General features: G+C 40.9%; 1 protein-coding gene across 1 annotated transcript in view; it reads right to left on the bottom strand.

Moving 5' to 3' along the window:
- Positions 1-27069, bottom strand: part of LOC142599380 (uncharacterized) — a 44542-nt gene that overhangs the window by 10362 nt on the left and 7111 nt on the right. The window contains exons 3-7 of the mRNA XM_075739302.1: positions 26754-26936; positions 22721-22888; positions 20898-20999; positions 9629-9739; positions 7820-7998 (exon numbers count right to left, since the gene is read on the bottom strand). Coding sequence (XP_075595417.1) covers positions 7820-7998; positions 9629-9739; positions 20898-20999; positions 22721-22888; positions 26754-26936 — 743 coding nt within the window. The remainder of the gene's footprint in view (positions 1-7819; positions 7999-9628; positions 9740-20897; positions 21000-22720; positions 22889-26753; positions 26937-27069) is intronic.

Below are 27069 nucleotides of genomic sequence, written 5' to 3'. Positions count from 1 at the left end.
GTAGGCTTATTGTTTGGCTATTTAGGATATTATAGCTAGAGTCTCTTTGCATTTCTTCTTTTCTGGGCACATTGGTGCAGAGGAGAGACTAAAGGTTTTACGTCTTTTTTCCTACATCTTTTTCCTTTCCCCTTGAGGAAAGGACTTGCAAATGTCAGTGAACAGAGAGCTCTAGACTCCACAACTGTTCGTGTGGCATTTTTTGCCAGTACAGCTAAATTTCTTTAGTTATTCATTTTGTTTTGCTTTAAACAATTTACATCTAAACTAGAGAGAATAGAAACATACTGAAGAGCAGGACAACAGGGGAAAAATATGTAAAAGCTCCTCTGATTTGAAGAACCTAATTGTCCTACACCTAACTGTATTGGCTGTCAGACAAGGTACAATCAAGTGGTCTTGTGATATGATTAATCTTCACATTCCAGTTGGTTCTTTTGTTGAGGTTGAGTCATTCACTGCAATTAATTGCAGAAAAAATAATGAACAGTTTGCAGGACAAAGAAGAACTATTGATTGGATTAAAATATTGAACAACTTGATTCAGGTCAAATAATATGACTATGACTCTTTCATTGGGTCAGGGTATGCAATCTGTTAGTAGTCCAAAATTAACTTGCATATCATATCAGCCAGCATTATTTATCAATTATTAATAGAAATAATACAATGGGAGTATTGGAAACCTTGGGTTCAGCAGCTCCTTAAATGTAAATTGAAAAATATATCTTGGAGCCATGGAAGTCATGGAAAATTTGGAGAAGAAATCAGGTTGTATACCAGCTCTAAATAACGTGGCAGCTCCCAGACCATGATGATAAAGCTCCGAGCAAGAATGAAGAACAAATAGAAGTGGTATCTTTATGAGCGTTGGCTCATACCTAAATCTATTTATAGCTAAGTCTTTTATATAAAGTTTTTAGGCTTAGTGATGAACACATAGGCCTGCTCAAGAGAATAAAGGACTGAATGTTTGTCATAGACTGAAATGATGTGAAGGGTTCACATATGGCAGGCAGCGGATTTCTTTCTTGCTACAATAATTAGACTCTGCATATACCACAGAAATTAAGATAATTTAAAAGCTTCCCTTCCCTTCCCTTCCCTTCCCTTCCCTTCCCTTCCCTTCCCTTCCCTTCCCTTCCCTTCCCTTCCCTTCCCTTCCCTTCCCTTCCCTTCCCTTCCCTTCCCTTCCCTTCCCTTCCCTTCCCTTCCCTTCCCTTCCCTTCCCTTCCCTTCCCTTCCCTTCCCTTCCCTTCCCTTCCCTTCTTACAGTCTTAAGAGTGCACACAAACAACCACAGGCATGTACTGTATTGTGAGTTACAAACTTTCTGTAAATACACTTTGTGTAAAATGCCCTGTTCCCACCTACAGAGAAAACAATTGTAGAAAGAAAAGGGAACATTTAAGTCTGCATTTAAATTTCCTCTCTGCATTTAGGGAGGGCTTTCACTTGTTCTGTGAGGTCTGCGTGCAAAGTGATGTGTCCTGATGTGAACAAAGGGAAAATGGAAGACTGGTATCCAGCTGGTTATATGAGGTGTGTAAATGTTGTGTTGAATCTTATTTGAAATAAAAAGAAATGGCAAATTGTAATACAGTTTGCAGGTGTTCTGAATAAGGCAGAGGGTGAGAACGGAATGATTTACAAGTACAAATGTACCCTAATTGAGACAACTAAGGAACAGTTATTTCCTTCATAGAGACACCACTAATTAAAGAATATTCAATGAGGAAAGCATTCTGCTGTTGAGAAAAAGTGAAGGTTATGGGCCCCTTTGAATGTAAATAGCACTGTATAATTATCTGAGCAATACTTAATTGCCAGTGTACTAGCTGCATTAAATTGCAATAAACAGAGAAGACAAGATTCTGCTGAGCTATTGAAATGGACTGACTTAATAATGGTAACAGGAATATGACCTAACATCTGATCATTTAGGTGATGTAATAGCTGTTTACCAGCCTGGGGTCTAATTGCTTTTAGATGTTAAGAAATGCACGTTTTTGTTCCCACTGCTCTCACCTCAGCTCTGAGAAATTTTGTCTTAGTCATTCACACTGTGCCTGAGGGCTTCCTAGAGGCATAAAACTTGTGAGCCTAAGAAATGCAAATCACAATTCTTCTTTAAGCTGACATTGTTGTATATAATCACAATGAAGATTGACAAAAGGCACATCCCTCTACTGCTGCAACTGTGTTCAGTGAGAGAACTTCTCAAGAGTATGTGTTGCAGTTTTCTTACAGCATGTTTCAGATCATTACAACCATGAACTATCACAAAAGCCATTTCTCTGAGGCTTGGGCTACTTGTGAAGGTGAATTTGCTCTTTATTCACAGTTCAGTCTCTTGCTACATCTGAATCACTAAAGCATGCTCTTTTATACTGTCAGGACAGCGATTTTCAACTTAACTGCTCTTTCCAACTTAACTGCTGCTACTTCATTCCTATCATAGTTTCTTCTTTTGACTTTCCTGCTTTGAGTCCATACAAAATGTTAGCAGCAAAGTCGTACTCTTTAGACATTTATTCCTAATTACTGTTGTTCCACATCATTCTTAGCTGAGGGAATTGGCAAGATAAATGGCATAAATGTCAAAAGTAACATAAGGACCTGACAGACAAAACTGATTTGACAAGAATACATCAGTTTCTGATTTCTGGAAGGGAGGTCTGCAAGGGAGATATATTGATAACGCTTTCCTCCTCTTCGGAGCCAGTCATCTTTATAGATTCTTCTAGACCATAACCTCAATGATACTTAATTCTTGTTTTCCTTTTCAGATACTACATTGGTTATCTGTCTCACTATCCTCTTTCCCAGGGTCTATTTATGGCAAAAGGACATGAAATAATTCCTGGGAACATAGCATGACACAAACCAGAAAGAAGCTAGGGCATTGTTTGAAACATGATCTTTTGTTAATTCTTTTAATTTTATCAACTCTACTTTTTTTTTTTTTTTTCTCTTTTTTGACCCACAATAATCACTTGGTATACATTTTTTTTTTAACCAGTCTTATGTAGCAAGAAAGCAACGATGAATTCAAACTAGGAAATTCTGACTTTGGTTGGCATTTTTAGTGCATTTGTAAATTTAAATTTAAAAGCATTTAATTAGCTCAGCTCCTTATATGATGATGCATATTTGTAACGAGGAATTTTGGGAAACATGTTTTTGGTTTTTGGCTTCGTTGTGCTTTCCTGTTGAGCCTAGAACCCAGTTAGCTCTCTAGCAGGTATGTCCTCATGACAGAGGAATGCATGATCCACAGCCTTTAAACTCCTTGTTAGTTCATTTGTGCCTGGATCACAGACATTATATTCCTTCTTTTTTAACAGGTTTGCAAGAGCAGTATTTTTTTATCCTGAAGAATGCAGCAGGTTGTGAAGTTTCCAAGTTAGCTGACAGGTTCTAAAAGCCACTTGGTGATGGCAGCTCAGAGATCTGTGTGAACTTTTTTAACCTGTTGAGGTGATGCTCTAGTGCCGTGGCTAGGTTGCTTTTGTTATCTTACTGGTCTTATGTAAAGCTGATTAAGTTTTCTCTGTCCTACACTGCAATCTTCACTGTAGACATTTTGTGGTGACTTTGTAGTCACTTCACTGTGCTGAGCAGCAAATGCTAGTTTTAGAGGAGCAGACACTGCTATTTGTAAAGAAAGGATCAATGCTTGACTATGCTGATGTGCTTTCAGCTTTCTCTGAAAAAATGTATAAGTTCAAGGACAAGAAACTCGATTCCTTATACTTGCCTCAGGGTAGGGCCTAAATGTTCATCATTGTCTATCATCTCCTCACAATGTCCAGATATTTCTCCTTTGGGAGAAAAACTGGGCACACTGGCAAAGAAGAAAATAGCATGTTTGAGACGATCCAGTGATCTGGACAATGGGGGATCAGAACTGTAGAGTGTGTAGTGGAACTCCAATGCTGCTACTAAATGTAGGCAAAAATATTATAAATCATTATATCTCCACTGATCTCAGTAATTTACACAAAACAGAGTTCTAAACTAATGTACCCAATGTTTTTACTATGAGGTGAAAAGTGTTTTAGTTACTTATGCGGATTGTAGAGTCAAGGTAAGTGGCAGCATCTGTTTGAGGGAAAACAAAGTGACGTTGTGTGTAAAGTGACTGAATCTCCTGCAAAAGCTATCACTTCATCAACATGTTACTGGATAGAGATGAGTCTGAAACAGCAGCAGTTACACGGGCGAGTCAATATGTTAAAAGCTCTAGAAACATCAATCTCTTTTTTAATGTAGGTGGGAAAAGGGAAGCTCAGGATGGATAATTTCTGCCTGTAAATAGCAATGATGAGGAAATGTAGCTCTCTGTGTTTGTTGATAAAGACTAAAGCAGAAGATGAAACACCCTTTCCTTTCTCCACAGTAAAACAATATGTGCACCCTTTCCAGCATAAGTAAAAGGCCTGGTTGTCTTTTTACATAGGTGGAAATCAGACATGAACTTGCTGGAGTCACTGGAATTACATCAGTGTAAACTGCTGTTCTTAACATCAGGATCAAGACCTGAAAATTGATGACTCTGGTTAGTTTGTTGCATACTGACATGCAGATTATCCTGAACTATTTTTGCCTCCCTGAATTATTCTTGCCTTCAATGAGCTGTTTCAAAGAACATCTTATATCCACTAAGTGGAAAAATTTTTCCTCCTGGGTGACGCAAGGCCTGGAACATAACGTTTCCAACTTAATCACACAGCTGACATGTTACATAAATGCTGTGTTAAACTAAGAACATATATAATTCCCTTGGAAAAGAAAGTGGGATGAGCAGCATCTGTATGCATTGTTCTTCTTACTCCCTGATAGAAATCATACCAAAAGAAAGGAGAAGTGCCAACGAGTCCAGTTGAGCTCCCTCTTACTTCGTTTGGGCATTGGATCTCTCAGTAGTGAAGAAGCATATTTGCATTTAAGTAACTTTCTTTCTGTCTTACTAAATGACTCTTCAGAGTACCCTGTAAGCACATGAGGCAGTGAAGAAGGTCCTTGTGCTTTCAGTTGCTAAAATAGTACTACAATACTTCAGTGTATTCTTTGGAGTCCAGAGATAGAGCGCAACTGGCAAAAAACTGATATGAAATAACTTAAAAAGTGAGTGAATGGCATTAGTCTTGGATAACGCAAAAAAACAGACAGTAGTTATTACTATAAACTGTTTATGCAGTAGTTTAAATTTATTTACACTTTTTAAGCAAAAGCAATTGCATGCTTTCAGTGACTAAAGGGCCTACTATCAAAACATAAAGTTGGTGTGATTGAGAGTGTTTAAAAGGCGTAACAATATTTTTTTTACATTTCAGGAGTTTGATGAAGGGCCTGACTAGAGTAAAATAAAAACTTCTGTCCAAACAAATGTTCCTATATGTTCCTATATGTTTGTGTCCTTTTTAATGTGTGATTTGTTTGTTTATTTGTTTTTCTTTTGAGACCAGAAGACATAGTGTTGAAATAACAATCAGGGAAGGCCAGACTGCTTTGTGGTATACCCAGTGGTTCTGCAGCATAACCCTGGTTAGATGGCTAATGTGTATATCATGGCATATGCAGCAAAATAAGCCTACCAGATTTTCTGCTGGAAGTGTCAGGTGGATAGAAAATTGTAGAAGAGCAAGCTCTTTCTATAATTTTTAATTACTTTTCACAAAATGTCTTTTTTCCCACAGAAGTGTTTAGTTTTGATCAAGAAGCTTGTTAAAACTTTGATTAATTTCAGTTTGTATATGAAACTGCAGTGCCTCATGTGAATTCCTTTCTTCGTCTTAACAGTATTGTCCATGAAAAACTATGCTTAGGATCACCAGGAGGAAGGACCAGAATGTATTGTGGCACCTATAGAGAAAGATGAACCCATGCAGTCCTCAAAGTGCAGATCTTGGGAAGCATTGCATCAGCATCTTTCAGGTAAAACTAATTTGGTTTCTAGTTTTTACTAAAAAGGAAAAAAAAATAAAGTGAGGATTTTACTGGAGTGGGTCTACTGTTCATATAAAAATGACCAAACAGGCTAATATATAATATATGAGCTAGTACATGAGCAAAAATTGAAATACATAGGTGGGAGATTGATGTATGAAACAGAGAGAGATGGCATAGTAGGAAAAAAAAAAAAAAATCATGATCAGGAATGAAGCCTGTAGATTAGCTTCCCTATTATCTGCTGTTGGTTGAACTGCCTTAACACATAGATTATATTCATGTTTATTGCAAAATTGTGCTGGTATGTCTCCATATGTACGTGTGTACATGTATATCTACATCCTTCATATGCTGAGTTGACCAAAAAGTATGTGACCATGTTAGCGAAGATAAAAATTTACAGGTCAAGGACTTGGTTCCAAGCTCAAGTTCTGAAAAAAATCCCATATTTTTTGATTAAGGCTGGTCGCCGCTGTATTTCACTAGTACGTGTTCAACTTGTGTGTTGGAGACAAACTTGTTTCTACCTGTTTCTAACCAGTTGAAATGTCCACTGCTGCCATTCCTAGGTTAGCTAGGAGATTCCCTGGAAGCTATATGGGCTTCATCTAGTGATAAATCCCTCACCATGCAAATTTTCTCAGCTTCACTGTTATCTTGAAGTCAGGTTAAAGTGAATGCTAAGTGGATGACCCTGAATCTTTTTTACAAGCTGTAAAATGCTTTACCACAAAAAACTCTGAACAGACCACAGGCTTTGAGATCAATCTGTTTAATTTTATAGGCTTAACTTTCTCAATTAATAACTTCATCACAAAGCTGCACAGGGGAAGGGATTAGTAACTTGTAATTACATGCAGCACCCGCTGAACCTCCTCACAGACTACAGTAAAATGCTGCTGCGGGGGAGGTGAGTTCACTGGCTCTGCCGCAGCCAGGGCTGTGAGCTGCCTGCTGCCCACTGCCCTCATCTGCTGGGCACGGGCCGGTCAGTGCACGCTGCCACCTCCGGGCCTGTCCCCCATCTGAACTGCTGGAAAGTCACCCCCGGTGGTACCTGCTTCAATGGAAAACTCCCTTCTTTTAAAGTTGTTTTTTTTTTTTAAATGCGATGTCTTTATTTATTCATTTATTTAGTGGAGAATAACTGTGTAGGATACTCAAATGTTTGTAGCTGAGATAACCGTGAAGCCACTGATTAAGGACCATTAAGACTCACTATACAACTAGAGGGTTTTATATTATGCTATATTGAAATGGAGTCTCAGGATAAAGCCAAATAAAATATTTCTCTTCATGAAGCACCTGTTCTACTCCTTTTTTGGATGTCTACTGTTAGATGAAGTTAAAGTCTTACGTACTACTTAGGAGTACTATACTATACAGGTGGCTGCTCATATGACAGAGAATGAAGTGCTGGGCAATGCTACTCTGAAGAAACTAAGCCTTCCCAATACCTGTCTGTGCATGTCTGTAGCTTCATCACACTTACAAAGAAATCTCATGGTCATACTTGTTTAAGAAAATAAATATAATAGTAGATGGAATACAGAGCTCCTACACATCTGAAACAGCTTCTTATCATCAAGGCCTCGCAGAGCCTATTCAATGCATAGACTTCTTGATGATCAGAACTAAGAGATTAAATGTCAGTCCATAAAAGCAGACAGTGTCTATGCCTGTGACTAGGATATAGGAAGGCAGAACTACTCAACAAGCCTCCTCTATATACCACACCAAAACATCTTTAGTGCTGCTGTTATTCCATAAAAAGTCAAGACAATGATCTGTAAATTTGAGTGCAATACTGCTGCGCTTTGTAGTTGAGGACACAGCTTGCTTCCTCACTAGCCTCTCTTCTTACCTTCTTGTGTTTGTAATAGTGTAGGTATCCATTATGTTTCAGCACAAACCACCTCTTTCTCCAGCCCTTCAATATCGCCGACTGTGTTCGTTTGTGCAAATATCCTCGGCAGGTGGGTCTGGGGGTGTTAGGGTAACGGCTGATATCTGATCCCACCACCATAGTCAGGATATCAGGACCTAAAATATTACATGAAGAATGTGAAAACATAGGTCAAAACTACAATCTAGACTGTCAATATTTTTGAGTACCCCTACAGGGTATAGAGCAGAAAGGCAGTAGTCTATTGCATGCCCTTCTCCTCCCAGTGTAGAAGCAACAAGGAGCAAAGCAGCCTAGGAAATGGTGAATTAAATCAAGCAATATTTGACCTTCTTTTAACAGAAATTCAGGAATGAAACCATTTTTTTGGTTGAGAATTAGTAATGGAGCCAGCTATTGAAGACACCTCTTAAAACAGTTTTTGTGACCTACCTTTGCAAGCAGCAGCTTAGGTGCTTGCATATTTTACCAATTTAGAGAAGTGGTTGGATTTCATTGCTCAAATGGGCTTACATAATTTTGAGTTCATACAAAAATTGCTGAGAATGCTCTTAGGGGCACCTTCAGTGTCTGTTATCTTACATACGCTCTTGAGAATTCTTTCTTTTCTATGTCTGAGAGTCTACTAACCTTTCCTGCTATCTGTGCCTCTCACTGAGGGTGTTTGCTGTTGGAGGCTAGCCTGTGCTAAAGTATATGCTTATCATTTGCAAAAAGTAAGTGCTCGATGGAAATGTCGGGCTGCAAGATTGTCTGAAAATGTGTTATTGTTATCAACAATGCGGTATGATTTCATAATATTTGCTGATGCTGTCAATACATCTATGGCTTTGGCCCGAAAGGCCTTAAATTCTGATTATATCAGATACTACTTCAGAGCAGGTGGCAACACCTTAAAGGTGATTGAGAAATGGGCATATTTTCATTTGCAAAACATTTCCTGGATTTCTCTTTTGGGGACATTTGACTTTGGGAATGCTGTCTGTGTGCCAAGATTTAGGCCAGGGGGTTTCTCTGAGGAGTTAAAAATACCCAGTAATCAGAGATTTATCTACTAAAAGACTTGACATACTCTTAAATATAACAGTGTGAATGGCACCTCTATAATTAAAGAACGTGGTATGTGTCAAGTTAAATTTGTCACTGTCTTGTAAAAGCATTTTCATTTATTGAATTTCCCGTAAGCCCTTGTCAAAACCATATCTGGGATAAATAAAAGAACTGCAGTAGATTAACTTCCAGCATGCAAATATAGGTATCTTTGGGTTTTAGTCATCACAATTCTAGGAAGAATAGGCATGATTAATGTCACTGACTCCTTGTTTCTGTGGTGCTGTAAAAGGATGCCTGATGAAATAACCTCTCTGCTCTCCTGACTAGACTTAAGGTCTTGGCAACACAGAAATAAGCACTGAGTGCACTGAACCAAGCTGTGAAGTCTCTCCCTGAGGAAGTATAAGGCATAAACAAGGTGTCTCTACAGTCACTTGCAGGACTTCTTCAGTCACTTTCTTAAAGGCAGGAGAGCCAAAAGCTTTACTGTCACACGTGCTCTTTGGGAATACTTTGTATGTCTGTTTTCTTCTGTGTTCCTGGAAACTCCTAGATAAAAAAGTGACTGAGGCAATATTATTGTATTAAATACTAACACATTAAACTGCTAATTAGGATTTCTGTTGCATTCATCACCTAACTTGTCCGGATGTATTTGAAGCATTGTAAGCAATCCTCACCCATCCGTGTAATTTATTGTGATCTCAAACTTACCTTTCCTTGCCAGATCGGCAGCTTCTGAGTGTGGCATGCTGGTGACATCAGTTCCATTGACTGCTATCAGAATATCCCCGACCTGAAGTCCTGCTTCTTCAGCTGCACTGTCTGGAATTAAAAAAAAACAAACCATTTTATTTAGAGTTAGGACATCAAGCAATGTGAGCAAGCTTTTCTAGCAAAACAGATACCTATCCAACCAGTCAAGGATTATGCTTTGGGGTCTTTGTGATGTCAACCCGGAGGTGGACCAAGTTTTTCTGAGCAATCTGTTAGTTGTCTATAAATAAAACTTCAGGATTTAGGTACTGGTTCAACACTAGATAATCACTGGCAGTGGAGAAATTTCATTAAAAATGCCAGTAGGGCTTAAGTGCTTTAAGATGAAAATAGGCATTTCAGTATCTGAGGGTTTTGGCCTAAATTGTAAACAAAGATTTGGTTCAATTTTCAGTAAAGTCAGTAGAAAAAAAATCTATGATTCTGGTGAGCTTTAGACTACTTTCTGTGCTGATGTTTCTCTTCATTGTTAGCAGAATTTGGCTATAATATTTTGTGGGTTTTGTCTTTAGAAAGAAACAACGTAGTAAGTTAACAAAGGGTCAGTGAAGGAGGGACTTAATCAGATTTCTGAATATATCAACCTTTTGTTTATTTGTTAACTGTTGCAAAGTACACGCATTCCCAATAAAATAGGGCTCAGACATGTGCCAGCCAGCAATGGAGGCAAATTAGGGAAGAGATAAATATGCTCCATTCACAGGCAGCAATACACAGTTACTTAAATCCCAGGTACAAATTTCTCAGACACATTTTTTTCTTCTCATTTATAATTAGGCATTCCTAATGTACTGTCAAAAAATTGTTTTTGGAAAATACCGTTCCATGTCCATACTATTTAATGCATATTTTTAAAGATTTTGTACCCTACCATGCAATAAATGTGATTGTTCAGTGTATTTCTGAGGATGCTTAGAAGTTGTAGGGAAGAGATTAGTATAAGCTTAATAATAAACAGGCACAGAAAAGCCATAGAATCATAGAATCAGAGAATGGTTTGGGTTGGAAGGTACCTTAAAGATCATCTAGTTCCAAGCCCCCTGCCATGGGCAGGGACACCCTCCACTAGACCATGTTGCCCAAAGCCTCATCCAACCTGCTCTTAAAGAATTCCAGGGATGGGGCATCCACAACCTCTCCGGGCAACCTGTTCCAGTGCCTCACCACTCTAACAGTAAAGAATTTCTTTCTAACATCTCATCTAAATCGACCCGCCTTCAGCTTGAACCCATTACCCCTTGTCCTGTCACTACACTCCCTGATAAACAGTCCCTCTCTATCTTTCCTGTAGGCTCCCTTCAGGTACTGGTAAGCCGCAACTAGATCTCCCCTGAGCCGCCTTTTCTCCAGGCTGAACAACCCCAACTGTCTCAGCCTGTCCTCACAGGAGAGGTGCTCCAGCCCTCTGATCAGCTTTGTGGCCCTCCTCTGGACTCTCTCCAACAGCTCCATGTCTCTCCTGTACTGGGGCCCCCAGAGCTGGATGCAGTACTCCAGGTGGGGTCTCACAAGAGCAGAGTAGAGGGGCAGGATCACGCCTCTTTTGATGCAGCCCAGGATACGGTTGGCTTTCTGGGCTGCAAGCGCACGCTGCCGGCTCATGTTGAGCTTCTCATCAATCAATACCCCCAAGTCCTTCTCTTCAGGGCAGCTTTCAATCCATTCCTCGCCCAGCCTCTAGCCGTGCTTAGGATTGTGCCAACCCACGTGCAGGACCTTGCACTTGGCCTTGTTGAACTTCATGTGGTTCACACAGGCTCACCTCTCCAGCCTGTCAAGGTCCCTCTGGATGGCATCCCTTCCCTCCAGCATGTCAACCACACCACACAGCTTGGTGTCGTCAGCAAACTTGCTGAGGGAGCACTCGATCCCACTGTCCATGTCGCCAACAAAGATGTTGAACAGTGCCAGTCCCACTACCGACCCCTGAGGAACGCCACTCGTCACTGTTCTCCACTTGGACATTGAGCCGTTGACCACAACCCTTTGAGTACAACCATCCAGCCAATTCCTTATCCACCGAGTGGTCCATCCATCAAATCCATGTCTCTCCAATTTAGAGACAAGGATGTCGTGCGGGACAGTGTCAAATGCCTTGCACAAGTCCAGGTAGGTGACGTCAGCTGCCCTTCCCTTATCCACCGATGCTGTAACCCCATCACAGAAGGCCACCAAGTTTGTCAGGCACAATTTGCCCTTAGTGAAGCTGTGTTGGCTGTCACCAATCACCGCCTTATTTTCCATGTGCCTGAGCATGGTTTCCAGGAGGGTCTGCTCCATAATCTTGCCAGGCACGGAGGTGAGACTGAATGGCCTGTAGTTCCCTGGGTCTTCCTTTTTACCCTTCTTGAAAATGGGGGTTATGTTCCCCCTCTTCCAGTCAGCGGGAACTTCGCCAGACTGCCAGGACTTCTCAAATATGATGGAGAGTGGCCTGGCCACTTCATCCGCCTGTTCCCACAAGACCCGTGGATGCAACTCATAAGGTCCCATGGACCTGTGCACCTTCAGGTTCCTTAGATATTCTCGAACCCGATCTTCTCCTACAGTGGGCAGTTCTGCATTCTCCCAGTCCCTGCCTTCTGCGACCTGGGCAGTGTGGCTCAAGCATTTGCCGGTGAAGACTGAGGCAAAAAAGTCACTGAGTACCTCATTCTTCTCCATATCCTGGGTAACCAGGTCACCCGTTTCATTCTGGAGGGGACCCACATTTTCCCTCGTCTTCCTTTTGTCACTGCCATACCTATAGAAGCTTTTCTTCTTGTCCTTGACATCCCTGGCCAGGCTAATTTCTATCAGGGCTTTAGCTTTCCTAACCTGCTCCTTGGCTGCTCGGACAGTTTCTCTGTATTCTTCCCAGGCTACCTGCCCTTGCTTCCACCCTCTGTAGGCTTCCTTTTTTTTTGTTTGACTTTGCCCAGGAGCTCCTCGTTCATCCACGGGGGCCTCTTGGTGTTTTTGCTCGACTTCCTCTTTGTTGGGATGCATCGCTCCTGAGCTTGGAGGAGTTGACCCTTGAATATTAGCCAGCTGTCTTGGGCCCCTCTTTCTTCCAGGGCTTTGTCCCATGGTATTCTAGCAAGCAGATCCCTGAAGAGGCCAAAGTCTGCTCTCCTGAAGTCCAGAGTAGTGAGCTTGCTGCACGCCCTCCTCGCTGCCCTGAGGATCCTGAATTCCACCATTTCCTGGTCACTGCAGCCAAGGCTGCCCTTGAGCTTGACGTCCCCTACCAGGCCCTCCTTATTGGTGAGAATAAGGTCCAGCATGGCACCTCTCCTCATGGGCTCCTCTATCACTTGGAGGAGAAGGTTGTCATCGACACATTCCAGGAACTTCCTGGATTGCTTGCGCTCAGCTGCGTTGTCCCTCCAGCAGATGTCAGGGTGGTTGAAGTCCCCCCATAAGGACCAGGGCTTGTGAGCGTGAGGCTGCTCCTATCTGCCTATAGAGGGCTTCATCTGCTCGGTGCCCCTGGTCAGGTGGCCCCCCACTATGATGTCCCCTGCCCCAGCCCTCCCTTTAATCCTGACCCATAGGCTCTTGGTTGGCTCCTCATCCATCCCCAAGTGGAGCTCCATGCACTCCAGCTGGTCATTGACATAGAGGGCAACGCCCCCTCCTTGTCTACCCTGCCTGTCCTTCCTAAAGAGCCTGTACCTTTCCATCCCAACACTCCAGTCATAGGAGCTATCCCACCATGTCTCTGTAATGCCAATAATGTCATAGCCTTGCAGGCGTGCACACATCTCCAGCTGCTCTTGTTTATTCCCCATGCTCTGTGTGTTCGCGTAGAGCCATTTCAGTTGTGTCCCCGGTGAGGCTGACTTATTGGCTGGGGTGGCTGGGATTCTTTTGACGTATCTTCCCAGTGCTACCTTGTTGGTTTCCGTTGCATCCAGAGCCCCCGTCTCGTCTCTTCTAGGCTTTGAGCGTGCTGTAGTGCATCCAGCACGTCTCTGAGCAGTAGGCCGAGGGCCCTCACCAGCGCCCCGTCCCTCCAACCTGGGCACATCATCCCACAACATGTTGCTGGCAAGCCTGATGTTATCCCCCTCCCCCTTCGAGCCTAGTTTAAAGCTCTGTTGATGAGCCCTGCTAGTTCCTGGGCAAAGATCCTCTTCCCCCTTTGAGAGAGATGAATCCCATCGGGGTTCATCAGGCCCGGTGCTGTGTAGGCCGTCCCATTGTCAAAGACCCCAAAGTTGTGGCGTTGACACCAGCCAGAAAGCCATGCATTTATGGACTGCGTCCGCCTGTTCCACTCACCATTGCTGCCCTTAATTGGAAGGAGGGAGGAGAATATTTCCTGCGCTTCCGAATCCTTCAGTGACTGCCCTAAGAGCCTGAAGTCCCTTTTGGTCGCTTTCGTGGTGCGTGTCTCTGCTTCATCCCCACCCACACAGAAGAGCAGCAGTGGGTAATCTCAGAGGGCTGTACCAGGCTGGGTAGTTTCCTAGCGATGTCTTTGACACGGGCCCCAGGGAGGCAGCAGACTTCTCTGAGAGGAGGGTCTGCCCTGTATATCAGGCCCTCTGTACCCTTCAGGAGTCCCTTACGACTATAACTCTCCTTTTCTTCTTTGTTGGGGTGGTCACGACCTGAGGCATGGGCCTTTTGTGCCTAGGTGCTACTTCTGGAGTAGCTTGACTGTCATCCATATCCTCACTCGAGTGGCCTTTCACAGCCAGAGCCTCGTACCTATTGCACAGGGCTACATGGGATGACGAGGTGGGTGAGGAGGAGAGGGCTCGCCGCCTGCCGTGCGTGGACTTGTTTCCATTCACTCCCCTCTTTGAGGCTGCTGCCTTCTGCTTGGCAAGGGGAGGATACAGGGTCCCCTTCCCTTTGGCTTTGGTCTGTTAGGTGTCCCTGTTTCTGCCTTAGGGATGGCAGAGCTTGGCTCCACCAGTCTGTCTCTCTCTCCACCTCTCTGATGCTCCTTAACCTCTCTTCTTCCTCACAGAGTTCTGCCACCAGGCTGAGCAGGTCGTCAACCTGGTCACACCTCAGGCAGTCAATCTCACTACTGCCTTCCCCTGCCAGTGCCAAGCTCAGACACTCCCTGCAGCTTGAGAGCTGGGTGGCTGCATGTTTCTGCGGCAACTCTGTGTTGCCACATGCCTCCTGGTGAGCACAGAGCTTAGAGCTTTCTGCCCTGGTGGGCGCCATGGCTGAACTCCCTCTATGAGAGAGTGATGACCACCAGTGGACTTTCCTCTTGAGCAAGTAGACTGACTAGGCCCTGCTCGCAACGAACTGCCGCACAAACTGACGCATCACGCCCCGGTTGATGTGCCACGCCCCGTTTGCCCGCTCTGTTCGCGGTGCTCCGAATCGCCAGCATGCCCTAGGCTACTTCTTATAGGCATCGGGGGGTGGGTGCCATTGCTTTGGCAACGCCCAGGTCTCGTTTGGCAGCCAGCTCGTGGCGGGTCTCTTCCGCGTCCCTGGCGTTCCCCTGCCTCTGGAAAGTCAGGAAAACCCCCCTGTGCGCCTAGATGTGTCGCTCCGCTGCGGGTCGGGCCGGTACCGGAGCTGCACTCTTCGGCGACTGACATCATGGAATACATGTGAGTAGGACTTTTAGATTCAGGATAGTTACTGCACAATACATTGCTAATATTCACATATATTTAAAGAAACAATGGCCACCAATCCGCAAAAGTCTGATCTACAACAATAATTTAATAAACAAAGACCAAAAAAAGGGCATACCAAAGCTTAGATTATTGATCACTGGAGTTGCTGGTTTTACTAGCCATTTGACAGCTTACTTTAAATGCGCATGTGGCCCCACTTTTTATGTGATATAACTCAGGCATTTAAATGAAAAAGAAAAAAAAAAAAAAAAACCAACTACCTTCACTTTTGGTAAAGCCACTAGACATCTCAGAATTCCCAGATGAAAGAAGTCAAAGGCCAAATGAATTGACAAGACTATTCAAAGACGCTCGGCTTGAAATAAATGGCAAAGCAAGAAACCTTTGTGTGAAAACTTCCATCTTCCAGATGAAAACAGAAAATTCACATGCCTCCATGTAACCAAAGTCATAGATAGGATATTTCAAGCAGTGCCTGCAGCCAAGCAGAATGGCAAATGTTTTAATAGCTATCACTTTCATGTCAAGCCTTCCCTGGACTTTAGTCCTATTTGGGTGATTTGCAGGAATTCTTTAGCCAATCTAATGGGCAATATAAGAAAATGTTGATTTAATAATACTGAGAAAGGACAGCATCTGGAGGCATTAGCAGGGACAGTCTGAATATGACCTTACTCATTCTATCTTCTTACACACTCATCTCAAACTCAGATTACTGGATTAACTTTAGTATCTCTTAATGAAACATAACTACTTAGAAGTTTATCAGACACTGCCAAATCCTTATGAATGACCTTTGTCCCAAGACTTTCAAAATTAGAAATTCCCTACGGTAGAAATAGCAGTCTTGGCATAAATTTCTGTGAAGTACTAGAAAAATGTGCTTTAAAGATCTGTGCCTGTATTTCCAGTCAAATTTTGTACTGCTGGTGACTTAAACAAACTTAAGAGATAACAAAGCAACAGATGAAGGTAACTGTTTAAAGTAATTTATCTCAAAAGACAAATAGCAAACACTGCATTGCTTATTCTATTTCAGAGAGGATTTGTCTTGAAAATCACTTTCTTTTTTCCTTACTCAAGTTGCTAGTGCAGCTGGAAACTCAGATGAAAAATTAGCTAACAAACAGTCCCCGAGACACATTTGTTCAAAATCTGCTTCATCTTCAATGGACACCTGAGGAGAAACTAGTTAAAAAGCTTGACAGATTCAACACATGGCAAAGCATCTTTTGTTGGCAGTGCTTTAAATTGCTATGAGGGAAGGTGTATCAGTGAATCAGAGGTCAATAGAGGCGAAAAAAAAGCCACTATTACCTGCACGTTAGGCAAAAAGTTTCAGATACAGAATCTCAAAAGTTCAGAAAACCATCAAGTTTTCCAAATTAATTAAAAGAAATCTTAAGCAAATCTTAGGTATCTGTGGAAATGTATATTCTAAGAATGATTTTATGTGTAGTAATAGTTTCACATCAGATAAAAGGACAGATTCTCCAGTTCATACACGCTGACCTTCAGAAGAGTCAAACTTGGAACAGCATTCCAGAACAGTCATCCTATAGATACAGGAGAATAAATAAGCCTATTTTTAAAATAGGGTTTGATAAGATGATGAACAGGATTAGATGATGTGCTCAGATGTGATAGCAGAGATCTGTACTTGATGACCCAAAGAGTCCCGTTTCAGTCCTGTTTCCTACATTCCACTGACAAGCATCAATGCAAGAAACATCCAGGACTACTCAAATACAAGTGGATCAGATTTAATGAAGTATGGATTAGAGACTCCAAACAAAAAGGATGGTATGTTTGCCAGGTATCTCTAAGTATAACAGAAAATAAAAAAACCCATCAAATTAAATTGCCTGAATGACTCTGTTATAACAGTAATAGCCTCTCCAATATTTGTTGTTTCTCTTGATCCTAGTTCAGGCCATAAGCAAGCCTTCTCAAGCTGAACAGCAATTCAGGTCTTTCTCCAAGTACCAAGATATTCACTGTATTTAAAACCATCGGTCACAATCTGTTGTACCAACAACCTTAGAACTGACTTGGACTAAAGATGCACTTAAATATTTGGCCAATATATAATAATAAAAAATAATAAAAAAGTGTAGGAATTATGAAAGGGCCTGTGAGTATGGGGCACTTAATTTCCTTTTCACTTCCCAGTCTTTCCTACATAATCCTTTTCACAAAGGCAATAGACAAAGATTATAGGCATAAAATTCTCAGTATATTAAATAAATATACAGTATCACATCAAACACATTCTCAAATGTATAAAAAACATTCTTGTACACAGGTTCTGAATCCTGCCTTTCCTCCCATGGGATACTGCCACCCCAGCCACCCCACAAGATGGAATGAGTGTGCACATAGACGCAAAAACGCCTCTTCACTTCCTTCTCCTGGATATGAAAAAGGCCTCTATAGACAGAAACATGCACAGAAAAACCTGATAATCTAAAGACAAAAAGAAACGTCCTATTCTGTTCCCCCTTTGAGAGAGATCAGGGTTCATCAGGCCCGGTGCTGTGTAGGCCGCCCCATTGTCAAAGACCCCAAAGTTGTGGCGTTGACACCAGCCACAGAGCCATGCATTTATGGACTGCGTCCGCCTGTTCCACTCACCATTGCTGCCCTTAATTGGAAGGAGGGAGGAGAATATTTCCTGCGCTTCCGAATCCTTCAGTGACTGCCCTAAGAGCCTGAAGTCCCTTTTGATCGCTTTCGTGGTGCGTGTCTCTGCTTCATCCCCACCCACATGGAGGAGCAGCAGTGGGAAATAGTCAGAGGGCTGTACCAGGCTGGGTAGTTTCCTAGCGATGTCCTTGACACGGGCCCCAGGGAGGCAGCAGACTCCTCTGAGAGGAGGGTCTGCCCCGCGTATCGGTTCATGGTTCACCCTCATGTGTATTACAAATCATTTGCAAGTTTGCAAATGCCAGCACATTTTGGTTTGTGCTGACCTTGAGTATCTCATATAAGACTTTATGATCATAAGTAGTCTTTAAAAAGTCTTTAAAATATTATTGAAATAATGTCTCTGTGCAACCAAAAAGGGATACAAATGCAATTTTTATCTCTACTTTAATGAAATTAATCATATTTTGAGAAAATGGAATCTTAGTAGAAGTTTGTCTCTAAAAAAGAATACTCTTTTTTGTTATTGTTGTTTTAAAGCAACTGCATTTGAAAACAAAACATACAAATTAACTTAAGAGGAGTAATACACAATGTGAGTAGCTGTTTTGCTATACTTAATTTTAATTAGTAAGTTACAGGGTTAAATTGGTAGGTATTAGGGCTAATATTGTATGCATGACCCCTGATTTATTTATATTTAGGTAAAAAACTTTCCCACATTCTAATTTGAAAGACCTCTTCAGAGGTTATACTCTTTAAGAATGCTAAGAGAATCTGTATGTTTACAAGGGGGAAATAATCTAAAACTTTTAATGCTAGAGACCAGAAACATTTCTTTGCAACAGAGATAACTTTGTATCAATATGTACTGAAATTCCCAGCAATCTGATAGTAACTGCTATTTGTCCAAGCACACATACTTCACAGTTGTGCTACTTAGAGAAATGATTGCTGAGCCCAGTAATTTTGTTTTCTTAACATAATCAGCAGTGAACTATACTGATCTTTAACCTTCTAAAGTAAGATTCTAAAGTAAGATTCTAATAAGATGAGCAGAATGAGTTTTTTCTTTCAAAATTACTTTCTCAGATTCACAGTATATTGCTTTCACAAAAGTTATACTGTGAAGATTATCTAGTCTTAAGGACTATAAAAAAATAAATTCTTAACTAAAATTAGGTTGCTGTTTTTCTGGATACAGAACATTACACAGCCACTTTAGCCACAATTTAATCTTACTAAGTTCTTTGCGTAGTATTCTGTAGGCAAAGATTTTTTAGATTTACATTATTGGCAAAGCTGCAATTGATAATGGAAATTCCTGATTGTCTTTAGACATGTATAAATATAGAATGATCCCTAGGATCCGGTGTCAAAATCATGTTTATTTTCATGTAGTTTACAGGAAAAGATTAAGAGATCCTTTGATAAACAATAGGCATAGCCATATAGAAGGTAAAGCAACCACTTCCAACATTTTCCCTTATTTGTTTTGAATAGGTCTGTCCTTTGCTGGAATTCCTCTTCTGGACTGAAGGCTTTATTTTTCGTGTTTAATAAGTAGAATATTTGCTCTCAGGCAACAAGTTAGAATGACTTTTAGAACTGAACAGCAGCATCATGCAAAAAAGCACAACTGAGGTATAAATCTAACTAGGTTCAGATCTTAAAGACATGCATGGGTTTCTAATACAAGTCTTAGAGTTGTAAAGTGTTAGTAAAGTGTTGGCCTTTCCAGATACGTAATTTTTTCTTCTCTGCATGTGCTCCCTTGCTCAGATTTCTGACTTTTCTGGTATTCCCTAGTGGAGTTTAATGATGACCCTATTTGTAGCTCAGCAGGCAGTTTTTTAAAATGATGGTTTCAGCTAGTGGATTTGCACACCTCTTAATTTACAGCCTTTCCCAGTGTTACCAGGAAGCTGGACAATATAATACACAAGGCTGGCAAGGTAACAGCTATTCTTAGATGCTTTGCTAGGGGGCACTCACTACCATTCTTGGCCTAGGGTGACATTTTTCACTGTATCTGCCTTTGGTAGTAGAAATCTGTGAGAGTCTTCAACACCTTCTGCTCTTTCTCTAATTCTTTTTTGTCCATTCGTAGATGCAGGGAGCAATACAGCAAGCAATACTCTAGATTTATGTGAACCAAGGTTTTAGGTGGCAGCAAATGACTCTGACTCCCTGTGTCTCATTCTCACTGCTGTTACTGACAGAGCCAGCTTTTTGCCAGATCTCTAAGCTGCCATTGCATGGAGAGCTGATGATTTCAGAGATCTTTCAGTGGTCACCGCCAAGATCTCATTCCTGACCGTAACTGCCAATACCATGTTCTCCATCATGTAGGCATGGTATAGATCATTCCTCTCTAGAGGCATTATCTTACACCTCCTCTTTGTTGAAATTCATCTGACACATTTTTGCTCACTCACTCAGATATGTGAATTTCTTCTGGAGTTCCTCACAATCATTGGACTACCTGCAGAGGTTAACAGCACACCTGTTGAGATTTGTAGATGGCTCAATGGAAACCCATTCAAGCAGAAGTGTCTTCAGCTAATAAGACTTTTGGAAATGTTGGTATGAGGATCACTGCATCTTCCATTTCATTTTTAAAGGCTTGTTGTCATTAATGGATGTCAGTCCCCACAAGTTCTAGACTTTACATCTGGAGAGAAGCTGGATGCAGACACTTGCATGAGGTATCATCTGGCATGGAAGGACACAGAACAGCGGAGTCTGGTTTACCCAGACGCTTACTGAGGCCCTAAGAAAGTTTGTCAGGAGCAGTCTGAGGACATGTTATTAAACATCTTACATCCTCTAATTACAGACATTATTTATGTACACCTATATTATATATAAGATGTTATGAATTATTTATATTACTAAATATTATATATATTTTTAATAAATTTTCTTAGGAGAAGTTAACTAGTACAAACACAACTTACTTGTGTCAACTTCAGTCACAAGGATAGGCTTTGAGAACTGGATCCTGAAACCCCAAGGGTAATTGCCAGTTCCTTTAGTGATCTTCACCGTTCTTTCACGAACTGCAAAACAGGGAAAAAGACATCCATTTTTCTCTACAAGTCAAGTTCAATTTAACAAGCAGCAGCCTGTTTTTAAAACTTTTTATCTATAGGCACTGACAGTTACTGATTCTGCAAATGGCTGGGATGCTTTCAGTATCACTCCTAGCTGTTTGGTGCTGCTCCTCTGCCAGTGCATACCCCCCTCATGCCACCACTAATCGAATGTCATTCATGTTAGAGCAAAGACAGTCAGCATCAATGAAGCGTACTTTCATTAGCAGTTTAAGTGCCTGGACTTTGTAATAAGAGGTGGAGAAGCATTCAGATATTCCAATCTACCGACGGGGTTCTGGAAGAGAAAAGAGCTCCTGCTCCTTTTGTCAGACGTCTAAGTTGTAAAAACAAAATACACTCTAAATTCTCAGATGAGTTTAAATCTGTTTCTTGTAGTTTTATTCTTTTTATATTTTAGAAGGTCTCTATCCTTTGGATACCAATTGTTTCTTTTCCTTTTGCCTACTTTTCTCTGTCTGCTCCCCACTCTCACTGCCTCCCAGTCCTCTAGTCCAACCCCCCCACCACACTGGCATCTCCTGCCACCAGTGGCTGTAACCACGTGAAATGTCTCTCAAGTCAGCAGAATTTAACATGTAGAGGGATCACCCTCAGTGAAAAGAAAGATCAGGGTCTAATTGCCTACTTCCAAATTTTTCTCAGGGTCTAGTATTACCGTGTCTCAAATGGTCTGGCTTGTTAGTAAATCTTATACTCAGGAAGGACTTCAGTGAGAGTGTCTGCTTTTGATCATTTGACAGTTTTACTGGGTTTGTTTAGTAGAGGCCAATTTAATAACAATTTATGACAGCTGTTTTGTCTTCAAATTTTGTACTATTTGGAAGATAGAAATTGCTTTAGAGGTTACTTTACTAACAGGCCAATTGACGTTACCTGTCTAAAAGAGCATAGATACTTCAATACCTACTTTAACTATCTTGCTGAACTTCTGAGCTCTCCCCTGGGAGAAGAGGTAATCAAAAAGGCTGTCCAGAATATTCTCATATGTTTTAAGGGAGATTTTTCCCATCTGGAGATTTATAGAGGATATTTGTTTTCTCTCACATTATGAATGATTTATGAGCTCCATCTCCTGGAAGGCTACAGGGGTGTTTCAGTTTGTCTTAGTTCTTCGAACTGTTACCTTTCAGTAACTTAACATTTAAAAAGTGAAGGAAAACCTCCCGTCACCCTGCAAATGTTATTCACTATATCTGTTTGCATGACAGGGCTGAAACTACAGATGATAGAACAATCCTTCTTTTGCAAACTTGATTCTTTTCTTTCTGGATCTGCTATGTTTGAAAGTTTGATGGAGAACAGATTTTATGACCATTGTAATACTTTATGTACACAAATAGCTCTCTGATTTTGCCATGCTTGAAGGAGCTATGAGCGTTACATTGCTTCTACCCTTATCATGCAGCAAGAAATGAGGTTTAAGTATGACCTTTTATCAGTATTAATTTTGTCAAGTAATTATGGTATTTTGCAAGACAGTAGCTAAATAAGAATTACTTATTTACATTTTTATATAACATTATATTTTCCTGAGGTGCTCTTTTTCCTGTCTTCAACATAAGTGTCCGGCATCTTCCCAAAATGTTGGTCCACTGGAATCCTCAGAGTGCCCAAAATAAATACAGTTTTATGACATTTATTACCTGTTGCATTAGCCAACTTACTTGCCACTGGTCTAGGCCTTTTACTGAGACATCTAGGACTATTATCCGGAGAGACATCATCTCCTCTGAAAACCCAGGAAGCAGAATGAAAGTTTTCTGTATAAAAACCTCTGTCCTCATTTTCAGAATGTAGTCCCAGATCTACTGACCGAGCATCCTCTGAGTTTACTGTCATGAGGATAAAACAAATACAAGTAATGTCAGTAGGGAAAATGCATAAAAATTAACAGACCTAAGCCAGTCAGCACAGAAGTTTCTTTATGAAGTGTTTGTAATATCTGTACTTAGTTCTGTAATTTTGTTGCTGTTAAAGAGGCAGTCTGCAAAGATGTCCAAGGAGAAGATCACGATATTGGATGCTATTGCATATTGAACTTGAATGCCAAGTGAAGTCTTAATGCAAATGGTCAGAACAGGAGCTGCACCGCTTTAAGAGAAGGCTAACTTTAGCCAATTGTTATGTGTTCTTATGCAGCCCATTTGATTAGGAAACGAAACAAGTTTCCTGGAAATTTAGTATGAGTTCAGTGCAGGTAATAACGATCATATTTTCTGTTTGCTTAATCCCAGCTCTCCAAGATGTGTACATTTAGTTTTATTAAAAAGGAGGTGAGGAAAGAAGAGTTTTGGGTTTAGTATTTTGTTTTGGTTTGGTTTGTTTTTTAATATAGAACTTCTCACTTATCCTAGGCTGTTGAATTTTTGTATGATGTTACATGTGTTATCATGAAGATTTTCAGATTCATATTTTATATTAATTTACATTCACTATGTCTTGCAGTGAGTCCACTGGGTCAAACCATGTCACCCAGATTAACACAGAGATGGAAGAGAGCTCTAATTCTCTGCTAAAGGAAAAAGCATTAATGTTCAGGCTCACAAGCAGATAGGGCAGCAGGCAGCTGGCTGTGTGACAGTCAGGCTATAAAAAGCAGTTTGACTCTGGAGATAAAGTCTATGCAATAGTATGACAACTTCCCAAGCAGACTGGGAGCTGGAACTTCAAAGCTAAAACTGGATGGTGAAAGGTATATACAAGTATAAACCATCAGAGACTGCGTGAACAGATTGACTGAAAAAATGTTTTACTATGAATTGTCTGAGAGGAAAAAAAGTGTTCCTTTCAGTACAAAATGCCTGGTATAATGCAGCTAGAGTTAATGCAGCTGGAGAACAGATCTGTTTGCTTGCTTTGTTTATCCTGTGTTTGATGTGGCTGTTATGCAGAATGATTTCCAGTTTCAAAACAGAAAAGATAAAAATTAACCTTTATTTAGTTTTGTTCAGCGAGTTACTTCCTGAATATATCTACATGGCAGTCTTTTCGCACTTTGACAATTTCCTTAACTGTATCTATGTAGACAAATAGTCCACATCCATTGGCTTCTCCCTGTTGTGGTTTAACCCAGCAGGCAGCTAAAACAACCACACAGACGCTTGCTCTCTCCCCCCTCCCAGTGTGATATGGGAGAGAATTGAAAATGGAAAAGGAAAAAAAAAACCCTCATGTGTTGAGATAAAGACAATTTGGTAGGACAAAACAAAAAAAAAAGGTGATGATGATGATGATATAAAAAAAGTGATGAACAGCACAATTTCTCACTACACGAAGTCGATGCTCTGCAAGACCCCGAGTTGACCCACCTCCTGACCCACCCCCCAGATATATACGGAACATGACATCGTATGGTATGGAATATCCCTTTGGCCAGTTTGGGCTAGCTGTCTTGGCTGTGTCCCCTCCCAGATTCTTGGGCGCCTTCTCGTTGGCAGGCCAGTATGAGAAGCTGAAAAGTCCTTGGCTGCTTGGCAAGAACTAAAAACATCAGTGCGTTATCAACATTATTCTCATCCTAAATCCAAAACACAGAACTATTCCAGCTGCTAGGAAGAAAACTAACTCTATCCCTGCTGAAACCAGGACACTCCCTTATTATGCAGAAAGTATGAGGTGGCATGATTAACTGTATAAAAACCTACTAGTAAATAAACACAAACAAATAAATAAATACTACTAGGCTGATAAAGCACATCATATGAATTTATAAATTAAGAAAACCTAGACTAACACCAGTCAAGCAATCCAGAACAGTACAGTATTTTTGCCAGTTTAATACTGAATTGTTATAATTGTAGCAGAGCTTAAAATGTGCAAAACTGCAGAAATAGATGCTGTCATGCTGGCACTATGGAGTTTGATTGTCTTTTTTTCACTATGGACATTTGATTGTCTTTTCACCTCTGTCCTCCTTAATCTTTCAGCACAGATGTCAGACTGAGCAATTTATGAGTGTCAGGAACAAGCTGTACTTAGGTTTTTCTCAGCTGCTGGAAGTAAGCATGAAAGGAGCTGCTGCTTCCAAATATTGATTAGAGTTGTCTCAAGCCTTCAAACACCAGGGAACAGCCTAGCTACTGAAGAAAAAGGGCCAGAAGTCTCAGGTCTGTAGCATACTATCCAAAATGTAGGATTTGTCACTAGGATTTGTGACAAAATTGCTCACTCACCAGTTCTGGAGACCACTTCAGGTTCATGCTATATACTACCAAAAGCAATGCTTTGTCTTAAGGAAAGCAATTCTAGGTTTTGCAACTTGGTCTTTTTTCAGTTGGTTGTTTTTTCTAATTAATTTTTTTGTATTTTCTCTATGAAACTGTTGTGTGCCTGATCTAGTCGAGTTTATGGTCCTGCTTTATATTCAAGAAACATTACTATTGAAAACTGAACAATTTATCTTGGTTTATCTATCTCCTTGCTGTGGATTTGAATCTGTGTTAGGGGCAAAAAATGGAAACTGCTACCAATAAAAGGCTTTTTCATTTCCACATGAAGTAAGTCAGGCATCCTTGCTGCTTTGTTATCAGGCATTAAAAACTTAGGGATTGACTCAGTTATCTGAACATAGGTGGCTAATACCATGTTAGATGCCTTGGGGTATCTCACTTGCTGTCCATTTAATGCTTCAAAAAGCCATGAGTCCCTTGTAGGTCATATATCTCAGAACTCTATTGGCGTCCCAGCTGGCAATGGACACCTATGTTTAGGTAGTGATTTGAAGCCCTGCTGATGTAGGACTTACCTATATTACAGGGATAGAACATATTTACAGTTTATCTTGTATTGGACCTGCACTGACCTGCACCTTACAGCTGTCAGTCTTCTATAGGTTTGCATTTAACCTTCTTCAAAAAGGAGGTTATACATCTACAAATAAAACTTCCTTCACCAAAAGTAAGCATTGTATTACGAAACATTTCCACAGGGAAGTGAACATTTCTTCATCTGTACAAAGTACTTGTTACATTACTAAAATAGCAAAACAGGAGCCAAAGGCGATGTAAAGTAAGAAGTACCACATACGTTCTCTCCTAGGCTGTGCAGTCCTTGCCTAGGGACTCCATCTGCATGAAATATAAATTCATTAAGCAGTTCATCTTTAAAACTCCTACCCATGTGATTTCAGCTGATGAATTTGGTACAGGCACAAGCATATGGCAAGGTGACAGATTTCTTAATGAGACAGTTACAGGACTAACTGTTCCAGTAACTGGAGGGACAGTGAAGGACAATCTAGGCAACAAGCCTGAAGATAAAAGATGGAGGAGGTTGTTAACTGGAGGAGAAAGGAGGGGAGCGGAGAGGGGAGGGGAGGGGACTTGACTCCCAGCTCACCATGGCTTTGACATACGTAAAGTAGGCATCAGGATTATGATTTTTGTTACACCCTCAAAACTGCTGCCACGATTACCTGTTTGTGCTGAGAACTTGTTTTAACATTAATTGCATATGGATGAGGATGGTACAATCAACTTTTTTTTCAGTCAGATTGTTCGCTTGGTTATATGGAGGAGAGAGGATGCTAACTCCTATGGTGAGGAACTGTTGAATTGAATAAAATATGCTTTCTCATGATAATGACTAAGACAGAGACTCAGGTTATGAACTAAGGATCAATTTCCTTAGCTGAAAACCCTGTCAGAATGTCAGTCACACAAAGGATAAAAAATAGAATCATAAGACTAAGGTACTCACTTGATCCCTCAGTGATTGTGCTGTTTATGGAGCTTCCTCCAGTTGAACCACATTTTTTGCTGTCTTTGAACTGTTTCCGTCTCCTGGCCCACTGGTCTATTGCTTCTTCCTGGGAACTATCACTCGCTCTGGTGTCTTTCATCAAAGGTAGCTTTCTGGGTTTATTCATATCTGATTTCAAGTCTAAATTATAACCAAACATTGTTTGTGATGAATGCGTAAGACAAGTTAAGCAATTATACTATTTACAATTTCCACGTTCTAAATATGAGAATGACCTGACCAATCGTAGAAATGAAAATACCAAATAATACTG

Source organism: Balearica regulorum, chromosome Z, assembly GCF_011004875.1.
Source record: "Balearica regulorum gibbericeps isolate bBalReg1 chromosome Z, bBalReg1.pri, whole genome shotgun sequence".
NCBI lineage: Eukaryota > Metazoa > Chordata > Aves > Gruiformes > Gruidae > Balearica > Balearica regulorum.
Note: the sequence above shows the minus strand (reverse complement) of the source record. Positions and strands in the feature narration are given on the sequence as shown.